The 22,107-nt window shown below is 43.3% G+C and overlaps 1 protein-coding gene and 1 long non-coding RNA gene across 2 annotated transcripts in view; one reads left to right on the top strand and one right to left on the bottom strand.

Moving 5' to 3' along the window:
• The window catches only part of lpp (LIM domain containing preferred translocation partner in lipoma), a 196,704-nt gene extending 177,744 nt beyond the window's left edge, over nucleotides 1-18,960 (top strand). Inside the window, exons 10-12 of the mRNA XM_085398739.1 lie at nucleotides 4,961-5,139; nucleotides 8,468-8,588; nucleotides 13,569-18,960. Of these exons, the coding sequence (XP_085254865.1) occupies nucleotides 4,961-5,139; nucleotides 8,468-8,588; nucleotides 13,569-13,697 (429 nt within the window). The 3' untranslated portion in view covers nucleotides 13,698-18,960. The remainder of the gene's footprint in view (nucleotides 1-4,960; nucleotides 5,140-8,467; nucleotides 8,589-13,568) is intronic.
• On the bottom strand, nucleotides 18,930-21,817 carry LOC146641437 (uncharacterized). Its single transcript, XR_014909653.1, has 2 exons — nucleotides 21,715-21,817; nucleotides 18,930-21,628 (listed from the first exon to the last, which is right to left on the bottom strand). It is a non-coding gene; the product is annotated as an uncharacterized LOC146641437 (long non-coding RNA).
• Between the last annotated feature and the right edge of the window lie 290 nt (nucleotides 21,818-22,107).

Below are 22,107 nucleotides of genomic sequence, written 5' to 3'. Positions count from 1 at the left end.
ATGAGATAAAGGAGAACAACAGCCTGATACCTGCAGGCCTGACAGCAGGAGATGTATCACTGCTGTAACACCTGTAACATTCAGCAGTCGCCTCATTGTTCTGACACACACAACAAAACTACACTACACACTAACTACACAAGATTTGCGCTAAATGTCTCAAATCTCTCACATCTCAAAACACCGCCGTCACTCCTAAAACTTGACCCCGTTTCTTAACAACTAGATGCCACGTTACCATATCATTTTTTGATTGGTCGCCATGGTACATTTTTCGACCAATAGGAAAGGGTTTTTTTGGTTTTTGAGTGTTTCGAGCCGTCTTTACTGTTTCTTCCTGCAGTAAATATAAACAACGATAGTATTCAGGAAGAAAACCAAACATAGCAGATATTTTTTTATCATAACTCTGGTTTTACGTGGCCTATCAACACAATTTAAAAACTGGTATAAAGTCCACACTTTTTCCGTCAATTGTTCCGTCTGTCCTGCTCACGTCTCCAATGGTTGTACACGTTGTCATTAACGTGGCTTCACTCCACATCAGCCACGCAACTTTGCTAGCTAAAACACCGGTATCAGCACATACGGATGCTGTCATAGCCTGTCAACGTCGTTAATTAGCTGCGTATATACGAATGTGAATCGCATTATTGGCTGGACTATGGGATAAGGTGGCATAATAATCGTCCATACGGGAGCAGCCAGTCACTTACTAACACTGCCAAACAGAATTGTATTTGTAGAAATTTGTAAAATGTATAAAGTATTAATTTAAATTTCAATTCAGGTTAGTTTTTTTTTTTCTGTGCGCAACGCAGATTTTCTGTGCGCAGAGACCGTGCCAGCAGTGCGCAATTGCGCACGTACGCAGCTTAGAGGGAACATTGGTGAAGAGTAAGTGGAGCGTTGTGTTTTACCACAGAGTTGAGTCTGTAATGCACCCATGGTGCTCAGCTGTCAGTCTTTGAGTTTGTTCTCCATCCCAAAGTGTCAAATACTGGCACGCTGTCAAAGCTGGTATCATCTCACAGATACACATCAGGTGTCCTTTGATACTTGTGCTTTGACACAGTCGGCTGTGGCAGTGGTGACACAGGTCTCTCACTTCTAAATCACCATATGTGGAAGCTCAGAGAGGTCCCTTTAGATGCACTGGTTAAGTGTCACTTTTCAGCATGCAGGGTTAATGTTATGAGCAGTTGTAGTTGGACCCAAACAAGCATCTATTGCAAAGCCTAGCATAAACTTGGAAAGCCAACGAAAGCAAACTTCCAACCTCACCCCTTCAACTTCATTTTGAAGTTGGAGGGGTCTCTTGGCTCCTTTTGCTCATGTGTGAAAGAACTGAAGTCAAAGGTAACTTGGTGATATCTAGGATGATGTCAGCACCTAGCAAAACTGCAGTATTTAACATGAGATTTAACAGCATTGCAGTCCGTGCAGTCTAAATTAACATCATTTCCCCAAACCTCTGCCTCTGTTCTTGTGGTTTGCAGTGTTATGTTAGGCTGAATTGTGTTGGGAAATTTCCTTTTTTTTTTTTTACATTCTTATTTTTTTTTCCATTCTACTTGACACAGGAGAAAATTCTTGTATACGTAAGTAACTGTTTCTAACAAAAGGCTTTCTTCTTTTCCCGCTTGATTGACTCATCTTAAGCAATAAAAGGGAGAGAAGCTGCTTGTCAAGGTTCATTAAGTCAGTGGACACCTTCCCTCGGGAATTAGGAGGGTCAGTGATTTGACTCATAGTTCAACAACAAGTCATTAACTCTCATTCAGTCCATGAAGAGCGCTCAGATGCATGTTTCCTACAAGCTCTTGTTAGGTATCAGAGAGCTACCTTCAACAGAGTGCAGCGATGTCACACGGCGTGGCCGGGCGCCGACCGGCACATTCTGTGACACACATGCACACGGAATCAGATCATCTGTAAATTTGGCCCGCTCTGAGTTCAGCGTGCCAGGTCATAAATGGCGTGTAGCCTCACTGATCTCCAGCCTACCTCCTGTCAGCCCAAGTTGCGAAAGAGAGAGAAAGGAGAGGTGTAAAAATCTGTGTTGCTACGGTTGCAGAGACGATGAACACCTTCAGCTCAACAGTATGCCACATCACATTTCCAGCTGTTTAGCGTTTCATGTGCAAACACAGAAAACACGTCTTTGTTCCCGCATTCTTTTACCTTTAGCTGCTCTTTGCACTTAAACACAGAGACACATTAGTGTTCGCTGGATTCTGAGGAGAGAAGAGCCATGGAAGTTTTCAAGTTTTCAGTCTCGCTTACATTACAGAAATTAAATGGGGTTTTTTTTTAGCTTTTTTATTTTCTCGTCAGTATTTTTACAAGTGCAGGCTAATTGATTAATTATCATCAAACCCTCCAGTATTTCTGAAAACTGAGCTGATTGTCACTTGATCCAGTAAAGCTGCAAATTACAAGTGGACTTGAAGCGGAAATTAGTGAAACATTTTCACTAGACAAAAGACTTAATATTAGAGTCCCAGACTTCATTGTGTGTATTTTTTTCTGGTGTGAGCATCTCTTTCTGTCGCCCAACTCTCATGTTCAGAGCGGATCACATGGGACCGCTTGACTCCGTTACGTGCTTTGTTCGCCATCGCAGTTCTCATCCTAACAGACAGCTGTGTCGAACGCCGTTTTGTTAGGCCGTTCCCAAACGGTGAGAAGCTGAGCCGGACTGTGCGAGCTCTCATTTGGTGTTGCCGGAGCACTTTATAGCAAAAGTAAAATGGCTTAAAATGAAAGAAAAATGGGGGTCGCGATTGACTTTAACACACTCTACTCAAACCTCGGTTCAGCAAGAGGCTGTCTGACCTAAATTTACTTTACCTCATCTGCCTAGACATTTGTTTAGCCTTCTGGGCAAACACTTAGAGAAATGTTTGAGGGAGAGAGGAGGAAAAAAAGAATACATATGCTTGAATACATCACATTTAGTCAAGGGAAAAGTAAAACCCGGATATCTGCAGACATATACAGCCCTCTAGTGGCAAACTACAAGGGACCTGAATGTCTGACAGGGAGGGCATGAAGTGATTTATGCAGAATTTCCTAAACCATCTGTGGAAGTCGTGCCCAACCGCAGACCATGAACATTCTCTGTGTTGACATCAGACCCGGTTTTCTGTAACAGACCTTAATAAACGTTACTTAATCCCAAATAACAGGAGTCACGAGTGAATGGGAAAAACAACAGTGGCTGAGCAGAATAAATGAATTGAGGTCATAGAATCTTACCATCAGAGAGAAATTTTGTCTTTTGAGTACTGTACTCATTACAATGGCCCGGAGGAACTGTGTGCTGTGAAATCATATGCTCTAGTTAAGCTAAACAAGGGCAAGGTATTCCCACATGAAGGGCAGATGAGAATAAGTAAGTAGAAATGCAGGCAGATGAGTAAGAGTTGAAGATGGTTTAGTGCTGTTTGGCCCTGGTATCTCCCTCAGATTCTCAGGTTGCAAGTATATTCTCCCCCCTCTCTCGATCTCTACCTCTACCTCTCTCTGTCTGTGTGCGTGTGCGAGGCAAACCTCAAGGGCTCAGTGCAGCGAGCTCATTAAAGGCTTTATTCCACTTCCAGGATCGAGCGGGACTGCAATATGGACATTGTTTATACACAAACGTTGCCCTGGGAATAATGTTTATTTCTATTACCATCTTGGAGGGGTGTGGGTGTGGGGAGGGGGGGTACTGAGCATGTCTGCACTCATTGCTTTTCATGAAATAATGCCTCTCCAGGAGTGCCTTGAAGAAACGGCCATTTTTCAAACCACATTTCTCCAGCCTGCAGTCAAGCGTCAGCTGCCCTCCTCTCTTGCCCTCTCGCCCTCCGGTGGCACGCGATCGTGTTACGAGAGCCGTGTCAGGAACAGTTTAACCGTGCACGTGAACTAATGAGCCTCATTCTGTAAAAGGCTTCTTCATTCATTTACATACAGACTGAACGTCGGTGCATGTGCTGCACAGCTGGACGGGGGGGGGGGGGTTCGAGTTTACCTCGGCCGAGCGGTCACAGAAGTGTCATTTTAAGCGGCAGAGCCCGGCGGGGCGACTGGGAGGCAGCCGATGACGCAGCGCAGTGTTGCTACACACCCCGAGCTGTGTTTGGAAACACTGAGGCAGCTTGCTACTACAGTGGGAGCCAATGGGAACAGCTGAACCGTGCACTCTTTAGCCCAGTCAAGCGCAAAACAGGGGGGAGGAGGAGAGGGAGGCGGCGAACAGAGAGACAACAGAGATCCAGGAAATGCCTGAGCGAGGAGCAGTGACGGCGGGGCCCATCAAGTCGCACGCAGCCGCATCGGGCCGCACATTGATCACTCTCACATGATATATCCATCCCCCTGTAATTGCATTGCTGTTTAGAGAGGCAGTCGTTATTTATGAAATATTGAAATAACAAATGGTGTCTCCCGGCAGATATTAAGAAGAGAGATGCCACAGATAAGTCAGAGGCAGGCAGCGGCCACGTCTCCCCGCAGGCCGCTTGCCCAGTCGCCTGGCTGCAGAAATCCTGCAGTCATCACAAAGTGGAAATATTTACTGCTCGCACTCTTGCATACGGGAGGATGGAGTGTGGGTGAGGGCAGCTGAAAAATGACTGTGTTTGTGTTTCGAGAGGAGTACTAATCAGATTCCTTCAGCTTCGGAGGCATTTGAGGACAGCCGAGCTAAAGGTCCCTAGTGTGGATTTATAAGTTGCACAAGCACAAATGGGCACAGAGCCACCAGAAGTGCAACACTGGCGACAGGAAGTTTCTAATCACAGCCTACAAAAACTGGGAGAAAATGCAGGGTTTTCACATTTTCCATGCTGGTGAAATTTCGTAGCCAACTTGTTAACAAGGCCCACTGTAAATGAATCCTCTAAATCACTTCGGTCATCATCAGGTTTGTTGTGTAACCGTGTGGGTGTCTGTGTGTTTGTGTCTACAGAACACCCTTGAGACCTGCACCATCTGCAGTAAGCCCATTATGGAGCGCATCCTGCGAGCTACTGGGAAAGCCTACCACCCTCACTGCTTCACCTGCGTGGTGTGTCACCGCAGCCTGGACGGCATCCCTTTCACTGTGGACGCTTCCAACCACATCCACTGCATCGAGGATTTCCACAAGTATGTAAACAAGTCCCTTTTAGATTTGAAGCGTCACTCATCGCTATATTTGACGTGTACACACGAGGGAAGTTTGCTTTCACTTGTCATACTGTAACGCAGATAAGAGGTCGCACAAAGCTGGTTATAAGTTAACCCAGAGTTTTTTTTTTCTGTATGTGGCGTTAGCAGCAGCTGACCAATTACAATTATTCATAAGTGTAATGGGAGCAGAGTGGCTGATATTACAAGGGAAGATGAATGGGAAACGTATTAAGAGGTTAAGCATATAATACAGGCTGAAAGCAGCACAGCTGCTGCAGACAAAGCAGCAGACTGTGAGTTTGTGTGAAAGGAAAAACGCTGTAGAATAATATAGCATTAAACGCGTGTGCTTTAATCGCTTTGGTCAGGACAACTTTAAAAGATCTGCTATATTAATAAAGTCTGAGTTGTTGTTGTTGTTAGCCAGCAAGGCTAAATGCAGTGTCTACGGCGGATCTATGAATATCATTCGGACACAATAGAATCTGATGGATTATACTGTACTTGAGTATGTCATTAAATGAATGTTTTTTATATTTGTTCCTTCAGCTACGGCCTCCATGGTGTTGGAAACCGTTTCCAGCCAACAGAGACTAAAGCTCCATCTAAGAATCTATATTTCTCACTGATCCTCATCCAGCAATTTTGTGCGTGTTGACCTTTAATCTGGAACATAACCTGCTCCGGTTCACAGCATACAGTAGGTTACCATGGTGATTATACCTCTGAAAGAAGTGAACCACCTTCATAGTACAGGAAAGCCAGGATTAACCTTAAAGGTACCTGGATTAGACAATAGCTTCTGGACAGAAACATGAATCCACTGCAAATGTGCCGTAAACCTTCGTTCCCTCTAACGGCCAACAGGGGGCAACTCCTCTGGATGTAAAACAAAGTACGACTGTATAGACGATTGTGAGAAAATGACCCTTCGTCTCGCTTGATTTTTACCTCGGTGAACTTTTTTCCTAATTTTCCAAGTTTAATGTCTTCTTTAAAAAAGCATTATTTATATTTTTGTAAGTTACTTTCCTATTCTGAGTAAAAAATATATTAGAGCTCTGTGTATTTTAGGACCCGGCTATTTTATGCTCATTGATAATGCGGTGCCCTTTGCTACTGGGTCACTTTCATCCACCATCCTACATTTACCAGTGGGTGATGTAATCCTGGCTACATCCGTCTGCTGTACATGTACGTCAGGAGCTGGTACCAGGTTATCGTGGCCAACAAGGCAACTTAAATGTTTAATGCCAGGGGATGTAATAATCTGTGTCAGGTCAGCACTGATCTTTTGTACAGTCACGGTACAGTTCTTGCTTAAGAGGAGGAGTCATGGATTAGAAGCACTTGTGCTATTTACGGAAGCCAAGCGAGGGGCAGCCAATCAGACGAAAGTGGGCATCTAGCGAGCAGGACTTAAGAGACAAGAACTTAAAAATATGTTGTTGGGGTTTTTTTTTTAACATACGATGCACTGAGGGCTCCATCAGCATTTAACAAACAGAATCAATGTAGAAATGGATACTGATGTTGCTCTCTACCTGCTTGGTGTCCCCGTAAAGATTTCATGAAGTGATAATATATCAGTGTTGTGTTAACAGCTTGTTTAGCAACATACAACACAAGACATGCTGTTTTAAAATCCTTTACTAACTTTTGTAAATTCATGCATTTTTAAAGCTCCTCGTCAGAACGTTAGGGCTTCCTTTTTGGGAAACATTGCAAACAGTTTCACAAATCTAGTGAACTGGATATGTAGACATGAATTTAGTAGTACATTCCTGTCATTGGGTCACCCTCCACTCATTGCATAACTGCTAGCTTCCCAGAAATGTTCCTTCTTTACTCGGTGACCAGAAGGGAAACAGAAGTAAAACGCTGGCTCTTGGCATGAGTGTGCAGCTCTCGGTTTGGGAAGCCCAACGCAAGGCCCGTGTTTAATTTCACGTGACAAGCGTGGCCTCCACAGCGTGGCCCTTTGTGTCGAGGAATAGCCACGACGAGAATCTTTCTTTTTCTTTTCTTTTTTGGGCCGTGGTTCCCCAAAGCCACCTAACCTCTTTACTTCCCGATTTACAGACAATGGGTGCACGTGTAGAACAGAAGAACTTTCGGTCATGTGACAGGACCTAGAATCTCACTGCACTTTTCATATCCTCATCAGTTCTATTGTTAGACAGACCTTCTTCCGCTAAAGGCATTTGCAAGTTCAAAGGTTTGTTCTGTAAAACTCACTGAGAGTGTCTGATAAGATTTCTCAGAATGCCCCCTCTATATTTAGTAAATGTAGTTTTCTAGATTTTGTCTACTCTTCATGTTTGAGTGATGAAATAGTTAACCTTCGAGTGACTTCAAATGTGGCAACATTTACGGGCATCAGCCCTAGTGTATATTTTTATGTTCACAGTTAAACCTTTCATAGTTTTTACAGAAATTGTGCCATTGGTATGATAAGTATGATAATGAAAGCTGTGTTTGGATTATAAATCTCAAAATATTTGAGTGTTTATGCACAAAATATTTGAAATATGACACACCCACAAACCAGATGAGTTGAGACTTGGTTTGAAACAGAAGGATGGATGTAATAAAGGATGAAATTTATCTAAATAAATAGAACTTTACGGTATTTTTTATTTCAGTTTTGTATTAAAATGGTTGAAAACCACAGTTAATGTCATGAGAACGTTTTAGAATATCTTCCGTAAATATTGAAACAGGTTCAACAGTCTATGTGAAGAGCACCACAAAGATCACAACGATCGCAATGATTTAGCCTTTTGGTCGCTTTTTCCTCATTTCTTTGCCTCCCTAAACCGTGACTCGCACATGGAAGCACAAGGCCTGATGGCTGCACCGAAAGCCTGTAAACATTTGCCGATGTGCCCGGCTGTCAGATGATAATCACGGGTTCTTAGATTGAGGGGCTGCACAACGTGAAGTTTGGCGAATACTGGGAGAGCCGACGGTCAAGAAATCATTCGTTTATTTATTAAATCAAGAAAAATGTCAAAGCTTTTCTTAGTTTTAGCCTCTCAGAATGATTTGCTGCTTTTTCTCTGGGATTTCGTGTCACACAAAAGCAATTTAAACTTGAGTTTAGAGATGTCCTTGTTGTACACGTACAGACAGAATGATTAATAGATTAATTCGCTAATGAAAAGAGCCATTAGTTGCACCTCTGCTTGAACCGTGCAGTGAAACTCTGTAAGCTTTGTGCTAATGGCAAACAGTCAGTAAAGGTCACAATGTTGCAGATTGTTCTGAGCTTATTTCTGTTGTTCTTGGTTGTTTTTCACAGGAAGTTTGCTCCTCGCTGCTGTGTGTGCTCTGAGCCTATAATGCCGGCACCGGGCCAGGAGGAGACCGTTCGTATTGTGGCCCTGGACCGTGACTTCCATGTGCAGTGCTACCGCTGTGAGGTACGAGCTCTGTGTGTTTACCAATCCCGTGTGTGTGTGTGTGTGTGTGTGTGTCCTCTATAATTAGCAGTGATGGTTCTGAATAATGTTGCACGGCTCCAGGTGACAGTCATTACTGCATAAAGGTATAAGGCATAACGTACACACCGATCCCCCGAGTCACCTTTTCAGCAAGACGAGTGAATCATCCTTCTCTTACCTGCCTCGAAATAGCTTCCCGTCTCTCCTCTGCAAAGTTCACGGACTTACATAGAAACCAATCTGTCAGGCGCTGCTCGCCTGCTTGATAAGCGGCGCTGAGACGTTACGTGCCCGGCTAAAAGAGAAGTAACGTGTCACATTGTCAAAGAGCTGCACCAGCGTGAGCACATAGAGCGTTTGCCAGACATAAAGGTCAAAGCAAAGCAGAGCAGATTAGTTCAGCTGAAGGGGCTCAACAAGAGAAGAATTTTGTCACCAGGGAGCAATGAGTAGATGGAGTTCTGAGTGTGTGTGTGTGTGTGTGTCTGTGTGTGTGTGTCGGGGAGAGAAAGGAAGGTTGGGTGTAAGCCAGTGTCACAGACAATGGAAAAATAATGCCATAGCATTGTGTGTATCTGTACATTCTGTTTGTTTCTTGGCATGTAAAGAGCGCACACCTCACCACATCTTACCACAACACACAGAAACCAGCTGAAGGCTGCAGTCAGACAACAGAGCTGCACACTAACAGAGCAACATTTGGCATCCCCGGGTTCACGCCGCACGCTTACGGCCCGACTTGGATCGTAGGGAGTCCCTTTTGCATGTCGTGCACGGAATTTGAATGTTTATTCCCACCGAGCATTTAGCATACTTCACAAAATCCTGACACAAAAGCTTGCATGTTGTCCTCCTCGACAGTTTAGTTCTGTGAGCTCAACCAATAGGAGGGCAGTTGCTCAGCTGTGTACACCTGTAAACACGAGCGGAACAGAAGAGGAGTGAAGCTGGTGGTGCAACTCAGGACGAGCTGTGAAATGGCGCTGACAGATCGGTATCGCGCACACTGCTCCAGTTGCCATCGTCAGTTTACATTCTTTTCCTGGATGTCGGCGGTGCCTTCGGCTCAGTGACATCACGCGCATCGTGAAAGAGGTCAAGCGTGAATGACCGAGAAGCAATGTGTAGTTTGTCATGTCTCCAAGTCACAAAAAGGCACAGTTTCACGACTTTATGATTGCCTGATGTGACACAGGGACACACATCATGTGAGCCTGACAACACTGTGTGATAACCGCTGTAACAGAATGTAAAACGATGGTTAATTAAACCGAATAACTGAAAATGAATAGCAAAAATGAGATAATAATGTTGTGTACTGATTATTAGCTATGCTATAACTTGTGTTTCAATCATAAATGCGTGCCATAAAAATTAGTTTATAATTAGACGTGTTATGTATTCCTTTTTTTAACTAGAGCATCATTTTTACAGTAGGCAGTTAATGTTCACAGATGAAAAAAGAACTATAGATTAAAACTGAATAACAATAATTGTACCAATTATTAAGAGTGGTGTTACCTAATGTTGTAGCATAACAGGAATCTTCAACAGGCGATTTTCAAGTAAGCCTCACAGAGCAGAGCGAGCAGTAAGAACACAAACACAGTCATCTCTCAGGTATTTGTGAGCTTCATGATTAAGAGTGCGTCTGCTCCCAGACTGGATCAATCAGAGCGGAGCTCAGCAGTAACTCGGTGTTACTTTGCTTTGAAAAGGGCCAAACAAGAGCTTAGGCATATTGAAAAAGAACACGCGGAGTCTACAAAATCTCCAAGAATTAACAAGATGTGATACATGAATCAGCCAAGTGCTTCAAAAAGGAAACGATAATCAAAGAATCAACCACAAAAGTCTCTGTCAGGCTGCGCTGCTTTGAGCTAAAAAGGCTAACGCGCTCACAGTGACAAAGCAAACAGGCTTACCATTTTTTTCTGTCTCATTGCTAACTACCACTTCATAAGAATATATATGTCAATATGACATAAACTAAAGGCGCTAGAGTGGAATGTTTTCCTGTTTGATTCGTTTGAGGCGTTAAACTGCATGCTCAATAATCCTGGTAAGGAATTCTCAGAAAGTTGATTTTCTTCATCTGGATGCAACATTTCATCACTCATCAAAGTGACTTCTTCAGCCTTGTAAACATATTACCTTTCTTCAGAATCAGAATCAGAATCAGAAACTTTATTGTCATTGTCATGAGAACAACGAAATTAAGAATGGTCCCCGATCATTGCATCATCCCTAGCAATATCAAAATATAAATAAAACAATAAAATTCAATAAATAAAATAGATAGAATACTTAATACTAATAAGATATAACAGTAAAACATTCACATACATTCCCACACACATGCTTCAGACCGTGCATAGATTAACACAAGAGTGGCGTGATGGACATTTTTTTGTAGTATTCAGATGTGTTATTGCAGTTGGATAACAGCTGTGTTTGAGTCTATTAGTCCTTGCTCTGATTGCCCTGTACCGTCTGCCTGAGGGCAACAGTTCGAACAGGGAGTGGCCAGGATGTGAGGTGTCTTTTATGATGTTTTGGGCCTTTTTAAAACAGTGGGCGTTGTGTAGAACTTCCAGTGTGGGGAGAGGGCAGCCAGTGATCTTTTGGGCGGTGTTAATGATCCCTTGGAGTGCTTTCCTCTGAGCCCCTGTGCAGCTAGTGTACCAGATGCATATGCAGTAAGTTAGAACACTCTCAATGGTGGCTCTGTAGAAGGACACCAGCAGTCTCTGTGTGATGTTATTCCTCCTGAGAATTCTCAGGAAGTACAGTCTCTGTTGGGCCTTTTTCAGCAGCTCGGAGGTGTTCACACTCCAGGAAAGGTTCTCCTCTATATTGACTCCCAGGAAGCGGAAGCTTGCCACCCTTTCTACACAGTCCCCATTTATGAATAGTGGTTGGATCTCTGCCTTTTTCCTTCTGAAGTCTATTATGAGTTCTTTGGTTTTTGAAGTGTTGAGGAGGAGGTTATTGGCCTTACACCATGACGTCAGCTGCTCCACCTCGTCTCTGTACGTAGACTCGTCTCCCTTGGAAATGAGCCCCACCACTGTGGTGTCATCTGCAAATTTCACAAAGATGTTGCTGTGGTGGCGAGGAGTGCAGTCATGTGTGTAGAGAGAGTAGAGCAGTGGACTGAGCACACAGCCCTGGGGTGAGCCAGTGCTGAGACTCAGGGCTGAGGATGTGTGATGGCCAACTCTGACTCTCTGTCTACGGCCCGAGAGGAAGCTATTGATCCACATGCAGGTGCTGTATGGAAGCCCCAGGTCTTGTAGCTTGGCCACCAGTTTGTGTGGAAGGATGGTGTTAAAAGCTGAGCAGTAATCCACGAAGAGCATCCGCACATAGCTACCATGCTCTTCCAGGTGAGTTAATGCAGCATGGAGTGCTGTGGCTACAGCGTCTTCCGTGGATCGGTTTGCTCTGTAGGCAAACTGGTGTGGATCCAGGCTGCGGGGCAGGGCTGCTGTGATGTGTCTGCGGACCAGCTTCTCAAAGCATTTCATTACCACTGGGGTGAGTGCCACCGGTCTGTAGTCATTCAGGCCGGTGATGTGGGGCTTCTTAGGCAAGGGGACTATGGTGGAGGACTTCAGGCAGAGTGGGACAGTCGCCTGTGCGAGGGATTTGTTGAAAATCCTGGTGAAGATCCCAGCCAGCTGTCCTGCACAATCCCTCAATATTCGACCTGGCACACCATCAGGACCCGCCGCCTTCCTCGGGTTAACAGCCTGCAGCATGCGCCTCACCTCGTGCTCTTCCAGGGTGAGGGTGGTGCTGCTATGGGTGGCGTGTTGCTGCTGTGGCTCCAATACCTCCGGTACCCTGGTCTCAAAGCGGGCAAAGAAGATATTCAGCTCCTCTGCCAGCTCCAGGTCACCGTCCGCAGCTCCGAGATTGATCTTATAGTTGGTTAGGTGCTGGATGCCTTGCCACACCTGCCGGCTGGTATTACTCTTCAAATGGTCCTCGATCCTCCTCCTATAGTCCCCCTTTGCCTCTCTGATGCCTCTCTTATGAAGTCATGCAATTTGGTTACATGCTCCTTTCGTTGCCATCTTTTTAGTTTATCTAAAAAGATGTAAAATTCCATAAAAGCTGTTCGAATAAATTTGGATCTATTGAGCTTTTCCTAAATTTCCTACGCTCCATAAATCTCCATAAGTACTTATAATCCCTGTGAACCAAACACACACTCACTGTTGGGAATGTTGCATTACGTCATTGAGTGGGAATAACCCTAATATGGACGTCTCAGGCACGGAAGCTCCGCCCACAAGTTCAAGAGGGGCAGCCAATCAGAAAAAAGTGGTTTAAAGGGGAGCAGGCTAAAACTGCTTTTTTTTTTCACACAAAATTGAGTTTTACTATGAATGAGGATTATTTCTTATTGTAAAAGCTTCAAAAATAAAAATATTTTCTCCACTCAAATCATTCTCACTGTAAGTAAAAACACAAGAGCACACTTTGCATTAATACCCGTGACAAAGAAAGGAGCCGGAACACAGAGAAATAGACAAATATCTGATGCTTCCACTCCTGAAAGAGACGAGCTGGAATACATTTATATTAGAATCTGTAAAAGAGGACACACATTTTGCAATCATACTTAGAAAAATTGTTCTGCTTGAAACACTTTTACAAGGGGGGAAAAAAAGTCTGAATTTAAATCCTTGAAAGATTGGGAGTTAAGCCCAACTGTGTCTGAGTACTAACCAGTTGTTTCCATTCAGACTCACCAACTGGCAGAGAACCGTAGCACAGGCTTTTCTGCAGAGAAGCTCCCGTAACGTGACACTGGCTGAGCTTTTAAATAGCAGTACATGTGTCGTTTAGAGCCTGAGTGCAGAGAGGAGGGTGAATGTGTCTGACCGGTGAGCGTGGATAATGACCCCGTTTGTGTTTGTGGACTAACGGACTATCTGTGTCCTGCAGGACTGCGGCTCCCTACTCTCGGAGGGGGATAACCAGGGCTGCTACCCGCTGGATGGACACGTGCTCTGCAAAAACTGTAACACCAGCCGCATCCAGGCCCTCACCGCCAAGGCCACCACTGACCTCTAAACAGCTAAACTGTGATAACCCGGCCCTCGCTCGCTCTTTTGGTTTCTTGCAAACATCCACAAAAGCCTGCATTCCTCATTTACATATATATGGCTCTATATAAATGTTCACCTTAAGTAACAAAACATACTGTGGCATCACATTCACACGCTCACATATAATTATTTACTCTGTACGATCACTGCAGAAGAGTTTTTCTTATTTAAAGTTTTCTTCCTGTAGCTTAACATAAAGAGAGGAAGACATGGGAAGCAACTGCTCTTCCTCAGTCTGAAGGTTTAAAAAAAAGGATCTCTAAAGCTCACTGAAAGAGGGTTTAGTTATAATTATATTATATTGCATTATTTTATTGTAAAAATGCTAAGCTAGCTGGTTCATCATTTAACTCTAAGCCATAGAGCTTTTACGCATTTCCTACAATTTTTGCACTGCTACTTTAAATCTAAATCCGTCTACAATATACATCACCACCCCTGTTATCCTCCTGTTATCGTATTTATCACCAGCACATATCTTTTAGCTAGGTTGCACGTGCATGCACGGGCCCATAATGTTCCTCTCCGACTTCTTTTTCTGATCTAAAACACGAGCAGGACGTGCAAAATGTTTAATATGTTTACTGTGCAGGTGAAGTTGTGGATGGATGTCAGTGTGCGCGTGTGTGACTGTAGCTTTAGCAGTATTTTTAGGAAAAACGTGTTTGTTTTTCTGCAGGACAAATCAGAGTACAGTACACAAAATGGGATGAAATTACCCAACGAAGGCTTTCAAAACAGCTCTGCATAACTCCAAAAAGCGAATCTAAACTGCCATGTTTGTATGTATTTCCACGTTATTTAGAGTAAACTGCTCTGTACTGCAGGAATGATAAACAGTTATTTCTGCTGTTGAGAACAAAAAAACCACACCTCCTTTTTAGCACAATATTTTCCTTTCAGCTGGATATTCTTTCATGCATATGGTTGATTATTTTCCATTTTGGCCTGAGCAGCACAATCATATAAACACAACCTTTGTGTTGAGTTTAATTCTTGTTTTTGTTTTTTTTCAGTGTATAATTGTGTAACTTGCCCCTTTTTAACGACCATAGACAAAAGCAGTGATTGTTCTTTAAGCAGTCTCACAGAAATAAAGAATATTCCATGCCTATGCAATTTTTAATGTTAATTGCATCGACACTTTATGAGAAATTTTATGATTTAAGGAAATATTTTACATGTACAGATGTGATCATAAGTGTCCTTATTGTAACCCTGTAATCAAACTGTGTGTCTCTGTGCGTCTCTGTGCTTTATGTCAGTGCTGATTGTTTCATTAACGCTCATCTTTTATATTTGCTGTTTGTTTCAAAGTTGATGGACAAAGAAGGGACCGTGAGAGTTTCCCAAAAATAACTGATTATGTTATTTGCTCGATCCAAGAGCGATGGACCAGAAGCTTTAGAGCTTAATCTGAGGGTTCATTCCGATGTTACAGCAGTACTAGGTGAGTTTAACGTACCTTGTGGAGTATGACTTTACTGTTTATCGCAAAAAACGACAATCAAAACACAATAAAGACGTCAGGCAAAGAAAACGGCTTCAAAAAAAGACCACAAAGAAGCACACAGTGTCTACACCGAGATACAGAGTGACACAAAACAACTGCAAAGACAAAGAAGACCACAGAGAGGCACACAATGATGGCACAGATATGCAAACATTCCAGCAAAATTATATAAGACAAGTATAAAGACTGTAAAGAGGAAAACAAAATGGCTTGGCTCCAAAGAAATTGAAAGTAAAAATTGTAAGTAACTACAAAGAAACTACATAAACCCTAAAAAAAATAGAAATGGTGAAAAAATGCCTTAAAAAAGACCAAGAGATAAACAAAAATTAAAAATGAAAAGAAAACTGTTTCCCCACCCAACCAAAAAACTGAAACATGCAACATGGTAAATGGCCTGTATTTATATAGCGCTTTACTAGTCCCTAAGGACCCCAAAGTGCTTTACATATCCAGTCATCCACCCATTCACACACTGGTGATGGCAAGCTACATTGTAGCCACAGCCACCCTGGGGCGCACTGACAGAGGCGAGGCTGCCGGACACTGGCGCCACCAGGCCCTCTGACCACCACCAGTAGGCAACGGGTGAAGTGTCTTGCCCAAGGACACAACGACCGAGACTGTCCGAGCCGGGGCTCGAACCGGCAACCTTCTGATTACAAGGCGAATGCCCAACTCTTGAGCCACGATCGCCCCAACATGACAAAACAAGTAAAAAGAATTTTTTTTAAAAAGACATAAAACGACAACATGAAGTGAAAAATTTCCAACAAGAAGCAACAAAAAGACAAAAAAAAAAAAGCTGTAACGAGATGTAGCGTGACGACAAAGTGACAGAAAACTGCTAAAAAGACGAGACGAGAAAAATCCAAGCAGATGCACATGACCACAAACACGTAAAATGACAACAGAGAAATCCAAAGCGCAGCTCTGCAGCCACAAAAACAGTGACGACCAGCTACAAGCTAGCAGAACATGAGGTTCATACGAACATTCAGCTGTTTTGTCAGAAGAACAAAAGTGAAACTTTATGTTGATTTGTTCTTAGAAAATCTCCACATGGTACTTTGAAACTACAAGTAACTACAAGTTGCAATGCTTTGCTAGTTTATTAGCTGGAGCTAACCGAGGCGCATTATTCCCGAGGCTCGATCAGAGAAGTTCATTCTAACTTTAAGAGAATTCGTCTCCTCTTTCCTGTTTTCCTTACACAACATTTAGTCCTGTTTATTGCCTCTGATCTCTATTTACTACATCAGATGTAATCAGTGCGTCCTGTTACAGCAGAGTTTGAAACCAGGGTATCGCGTTGTAAAGACGACTGTGCTAATAAGGTGAACGAAGAATTCACCAAACCTTTACTGTCGCAGATTTTCTTTTTTTTTGCTTGTTTATTTGTTTGTTTTTTAACTTAAAAATTGACTAAGCTTTCTATTTGGAATTGAGCGGGGTATTTAAAGTTGAGAAGGTGGAAGCTGGTTAGGCAGTTTACATTTGGTACTAGCTCACATGCCTGCAGCAGGAACGGAGCGAGGGCTGGTTCTCTGAAAAGGTTAGGCAACATAAACTTCACGTCCTCAGGACATTTTCCATCAATATTTGGAGCGCATTGCTGTACGCAAAAGGTCCATCGGTCATATACAACCCCCCCCCCCCAAAATACAGTATTTTTACAGTTCAGTAAGCAGCGAGTGCACTGCTTCAACTAAAAACCTGTAATCTGTCCTAAAGATCTTTAAAAATGTCTCCACGGTGTCGCTGAACTGTTTAGAAGCAACGTCTACAGTCATCTTGAGTATCGCAGCTTAATTAGTTAGGCGGTGATTAAGAGAACTAAAGCTGGGACAGTCGGGTCTGTTCTTCTGTCTAGTAACTGGAGATTTATTCTCCTGTTTTTTTACTTCTAATACTTTGGGAAAATATACCACAATGAGACTACAGCTGGGATTCATGCTGCGTTAGCATGTCACTTTATCTGTGGCCCTTGTTTGGATAATCAGGCGTCAGTATTAAAGATGCACTGAGACTTTTACACGTGAAACAGCAGCTGACCTGCAGCTCGTCGGCAGTGGACGTGGCAGCTGTGCATTTCTCCCACGGCCTTCTGTTCTGAGTCAGGCTGCAGTTAGTTAAACATTTTAGTTTCAGCCTCTGTTTGCTGTACTTTACTGTAACAGCTGCTACTCCATTCATATTTTAGGAATATTTGAAAACAGAAAATACACATCTATAATAAAATTGGGCTGTGTAGAAAATATGATGCATGCCTCGACAGCGTTCAGTAAGTGGATGTTACAGACGTCAACAAATCCGCCAAAGCAAACTTCCCAACGTGACAGCAGTTCAGCGTAAAATCAGGAATTCTTTCAGATCTTCGGTGCATGTAGGGGTTGAAGTGACAGTAGATACCTTCCTGCCACTCCTTCCCTCGCACCGCTGTCACAAAGACTGGATTGCCCTCCATTTAAGAATCATCCACTGTCGCGAAGCTAATGAGTACGCAGGTTTGGGTTGGTGGTATTTCTACTTTGTAAGAATGCCGTCCAAGGTTCGCTCTCGCTCCCCCTCGTCGCCTTCTCTGCCTCCGTCGAACAGCGGAGCTCTTGTTTTGCCAGGAGGTTTCCAGAGTTATTCCAGCTGTGGCACAGACCACCGTGTCAGCTGCTCATGAAAATCCGCTGATGGCTACCAGGAAAACAAAATTACTGCCGCCCTGTTTTAATTTAGCGCTATCAAACTTTTGCTTTACCAGGAGATTTTGTAACCTCTGGCACACAGAAGGAACCAGTCTGCAGTGTTGGTGTTATTATTCTACAGACATCTACATTTTTCAATAAATCTTTACATCAAAATTTCTCTGTTGATGATCTAATGATGTCTTTAACACCTGATTAAGTAGCATAAGTGAAAGGTGCAGATAATCAACACCAGACTGTGCCGTTCCCGTCATTTCTTGGAGCATTTTAGCATCTTTGGGCTCGTTGTTTTGAGCTGAAGATGCTAAAATGCAGTACTTTCATGTTCTCAGCCAGCAGCGCGTTTTCTTTGAAGTAGCTTGGATAAAAACCATTTCACTTTTCCAACAAGTCACTCTGGGGCGTCTAGCTGCAAAATACCACAAGACTTCATTCAGGAAACCAAAACAGCTAAAAGGCAAATGAATGTTGGACTTCCATTTGCCTGGAATCTGACTCCAAACTGCACTGCACTCGTCCATCACTGTCGTTTGCTATTTTCCTCAACAGAAGAAGAAGCTGTATTATCTAGATAAGGCCTTTACATTAAAAGGATGTAATGCACTCACAAAGCAGTAAACAAATAATATGACTAGTTATGAATGATTTCAAGTTGGTTTATTAGCACATGTTTTCTGCTCAGCATACCCTGGTCTGGTCCATGTGCACAGGTAAATCTCTGCTGATGCGCTGAAGCTGTGTCAAACTCATGTATTGGTTATTTTTATGGTTGGTCTTTGAACATGTTACGCTTCCTTTCATTGGAGCACATATGATGCAAATCCTCTCATAAAGAAAACTGTTTCATAAGTGAATTTGTTCGCGTTGTCTGCCGTCGTAGCCCCGCCTGTAAAGTGCCTTTGGCTGAGCAGTATTGAATCACCTTACTCTGACTGTGTATTTCATGTTTCCTCTTTCACCTCAAAGAACTTCACTTCTTTACCTGTTTTGTTTTTTTTTTTACCAAAGTAAATAAAGACTATCCCCTTTGTAGATGTCTCCATCAGGTGCTTAAGGCTGCAGCCGCTCCCGAGTTTTAACTCACCTCGTATAGCCCGAGCCGCTATTTTGAGTAAAGCATCTGTTCTTGATCTTCTGAAGGGACTTGATGTAGTCTTTTTGTTTTTTTCTTTCTTCCTTCAATAAAAGCTTTGCAATAGCAACACGTCTCTGTGTCTTGCTTCCTTTTGTTGTGTTTTGTTTAATTATATGAAAAATTTTAAACCTCTATCTCTGATTCGGGCCCGTCCACCCCCTCCCCCGCCGCCGGTTAACACTTGGCCTTTCGGCTCCTGGTCCGGTGGATTGCCCAGGTAATGAGCTCGTTCTCTCTGTCTTCTCCTCGTGCCACCTGTTGGTGACTTCCTCTGCACTGTACCTGCAGATGAAAGAGATTTATCCCCAACAAGTAAAAGCCGTGACTACTTGAATCACTCTCTCTTCAGTAGCAGCTAATGCACCTGCTTACATGTCTCCCCAAACAGTCCTTAGCTGGAATCACCAGCCTAAAAGAAATCTTACATTTGCAACACTCTTTTGTGTATAACTGAGACTGTGGTTTAATTACACCAGCACTGTGTCACAGTCTCTCTCTTTTTTTTTTTAGGGACACAATCAGCAAATGCACTCGACTATGAAGTATGCTCACTGCTGGGATCAACTTGATGGAGTTGTTAGAATAATTTAAAGACCTGTTTTTTTCCTCTTCTTTTTAAACTGCCACCTTTCCAGGACCCGCTTGATTTAATCCTTTCCATTTGTCATCTTTACTTGTGAGTTGCAGATCAGCAGTAAGTCGCTGAGCACTTTATTCCCTTCTTGCAGACTGCAAAATTGAAATGGTACGAACGAGGCGATCCGCCTGCAACACTAGAAGGCCCTCACGCGGGGTTTCTTCTGGTCATTGACGACTGATGTACATGAGAATGTGAAAGCAAACAGAGGCTGTTTATCCACAGCTGGCCTGATGCTGACAGTAAATACTGCGGTTATATCATCGGATTGTTTGCACTCCAGACGCGAGCTGTAAACTGGAGAGTACTCACTCATCCCCCCCCCCCCCCCCCCCCCTTCCTATGCTAGCAAACTGAAGAATTTGACATGCCAGCAGTGTGGAGATTTCCTCGTAATTTTTTCCTAAATATGCTGCAGGCGATCCTGTGTGTGTGGGTGTGTGTGTGTGTGTGTCTGAGGGGGAACGAAGGCCCCCCCAGCAGTTTAACCGAGGACTTGCTTTACTGCACATAAATCTGGTGTTTACAAACAAATTGATGAGTGATGGGCCCTCCAGCCAACATGATGTACCCTCCAATTTCTTCTTCTGCATAAGAAATCCGGCGTCAAGTCTCCGGGGGCCAGCTCCAGCATTTTTGAATGTCTTCTTCTAATACGCAGAATTATGCCCTGATTTATTTACCGGGAAGCAGAGATGAGCATGAGGGAGCAAAATGGGCCGCTATCACGCATAATCTTGCACACTCTCGATTTAAATGAAGCTGTCATATGGTCAGATTTACATAACATTACAATGTGGGCCGACATCACAGCGCTCTGAGCTTAATGTTATTAGCTTTAAAGTGAATTCCCACTGTGCATTTGCATCAAGAGCATTGATTTTGTGTGTCCTTGACTTGGCTAAAGGCAGTGATGTAATCACTGAGTCAGTGTTGCTCTGGGTAAAACTTCGACAGATCACTCTGAGACACAAATCCGAGCTGTCCCAGTGTGCACGCTGAAGGAAACCGTTATTAGTGCCTCTTGATCTGTAACTGGCTGCGAGCATCCAAGGACTGGCCAAGGTGGTCACTGGGTGCGAGGGCGCCGGCCAACTTTGTGTGAAGAGAAGCTGCAATTATTGGAGTTGTTTAAAAGTCTCTATTAAAGCCACGGAAAATATCAAAGCAAACTTTTTCCCTGTTGATGTGCCTGTTTTGTACAGCAAAAGCCTGACTATTGCATGACTCATTCATGAGTGAACAATAAGCATCTTAAGTGCCATTATCCGTGCGGCAGAGTTTCTAAAACAACTGCAATCATGTAAAATGGAAACGTCTCCTCTGGCGGTAGCTCTGTTGTACAAGCATCACTCAGACTCGTTTATATCTCCTCTGTTTGTTTCCTCTAATGCTCGGCTACTGAGCAATACCGCGCTCCAGACTGGAGTCTTTTTGTTAATCCATTAACATTTAATACTGCTCACCAAATGTAATTTTAAGACAAAAAAAGGTTCGATAAACTACTTGTGTGCTGTAAAACAAGAAGTTAGGCTGATTTGAGCGATTTATCATGAAGTTAATAGCTTCATCATAGACTGTATGTAAAAGATGATGTAGCTGTAGCTGTTTTGAAGCTTTGGTATTAGCTTTATGGCAGATTGGAGTGAAGCCAGGGCTAGCTTGCTTGGGTTACCAAGTTTCATCTGAGGTAGATGCTAGCAAATTGGCACTAAACAACAGACTAATGAAATCTTTGCGTATCACTCACCAAGACTGGAGCTCAGACGTCTTCGATGGGCTGTTAGTACAATTAACGGGACAACAGCCGTATTATTGGTTAGATAATTGCATTAAAAACAGTCCAGATGTCCAGTCCAGGCAGTGAATCAGCCTAGAAGACAATCCCACACTCAGAACGGCCCTGCCCATTCTAAACATAAAAAAACAAATGTTTAAGCATCATTCACCTTTTTGGTGTAGATCAATCTCAGGAGTTAACATTGCCCTGGTTCCCACCTTATACTCTATATGAAAAGTTATCATCCTGATGCAAAGAGTTGGGGTTTTTTGTTATTGTCTAATATCAGCTTTTTGAAACCAACCGTCACCAGCAGGGGGCGGGACACTACATGCTCATAGAGCAGTGACTCATCAGTCACATGACAGGCCGCCCTGCAGCATGCCCTGTGTTACCCTCATTTTTGACTCTAATAATAATAATAATAATATTGTTTTAAGAGCATGTTCTCCACCTGGTGTTTTCTCCGGGTACCGCGGCTTCCTCCCGTAAGCGCAGTTAGTAGACTACGTGTGAATGACTGTCTTTTTCTCTGTGTTAGCCCTACAACACAACTGGTGACCTGTACCTGAATCTTGCCCTGTGGCAGCTGGGATAGTCTCCAGGCCTAC

The sequence above is a fragment of the Rhamphochromis longiceps genome, linkage group LG23, assembly GCF_057381845.1.
Source record: "Rhamphochromis longiceps isolate RC_006_pf linkage group LG23, R_longiceps_female_GT1.1, whole genome shotgun sequence".
In the NCBI taxonomy this organism is placed as follows: Eukaryota; Metazoa; Chordata; class Actinopteri; order Cichliformes; family Cichlidae; genus Rhamphochromis; species Rhamphochromis longiceps.
Note: the sequence above shows the minus strand (reverse complement) of the source record. Positions and strands in the feature narration are given on the sequence as shown.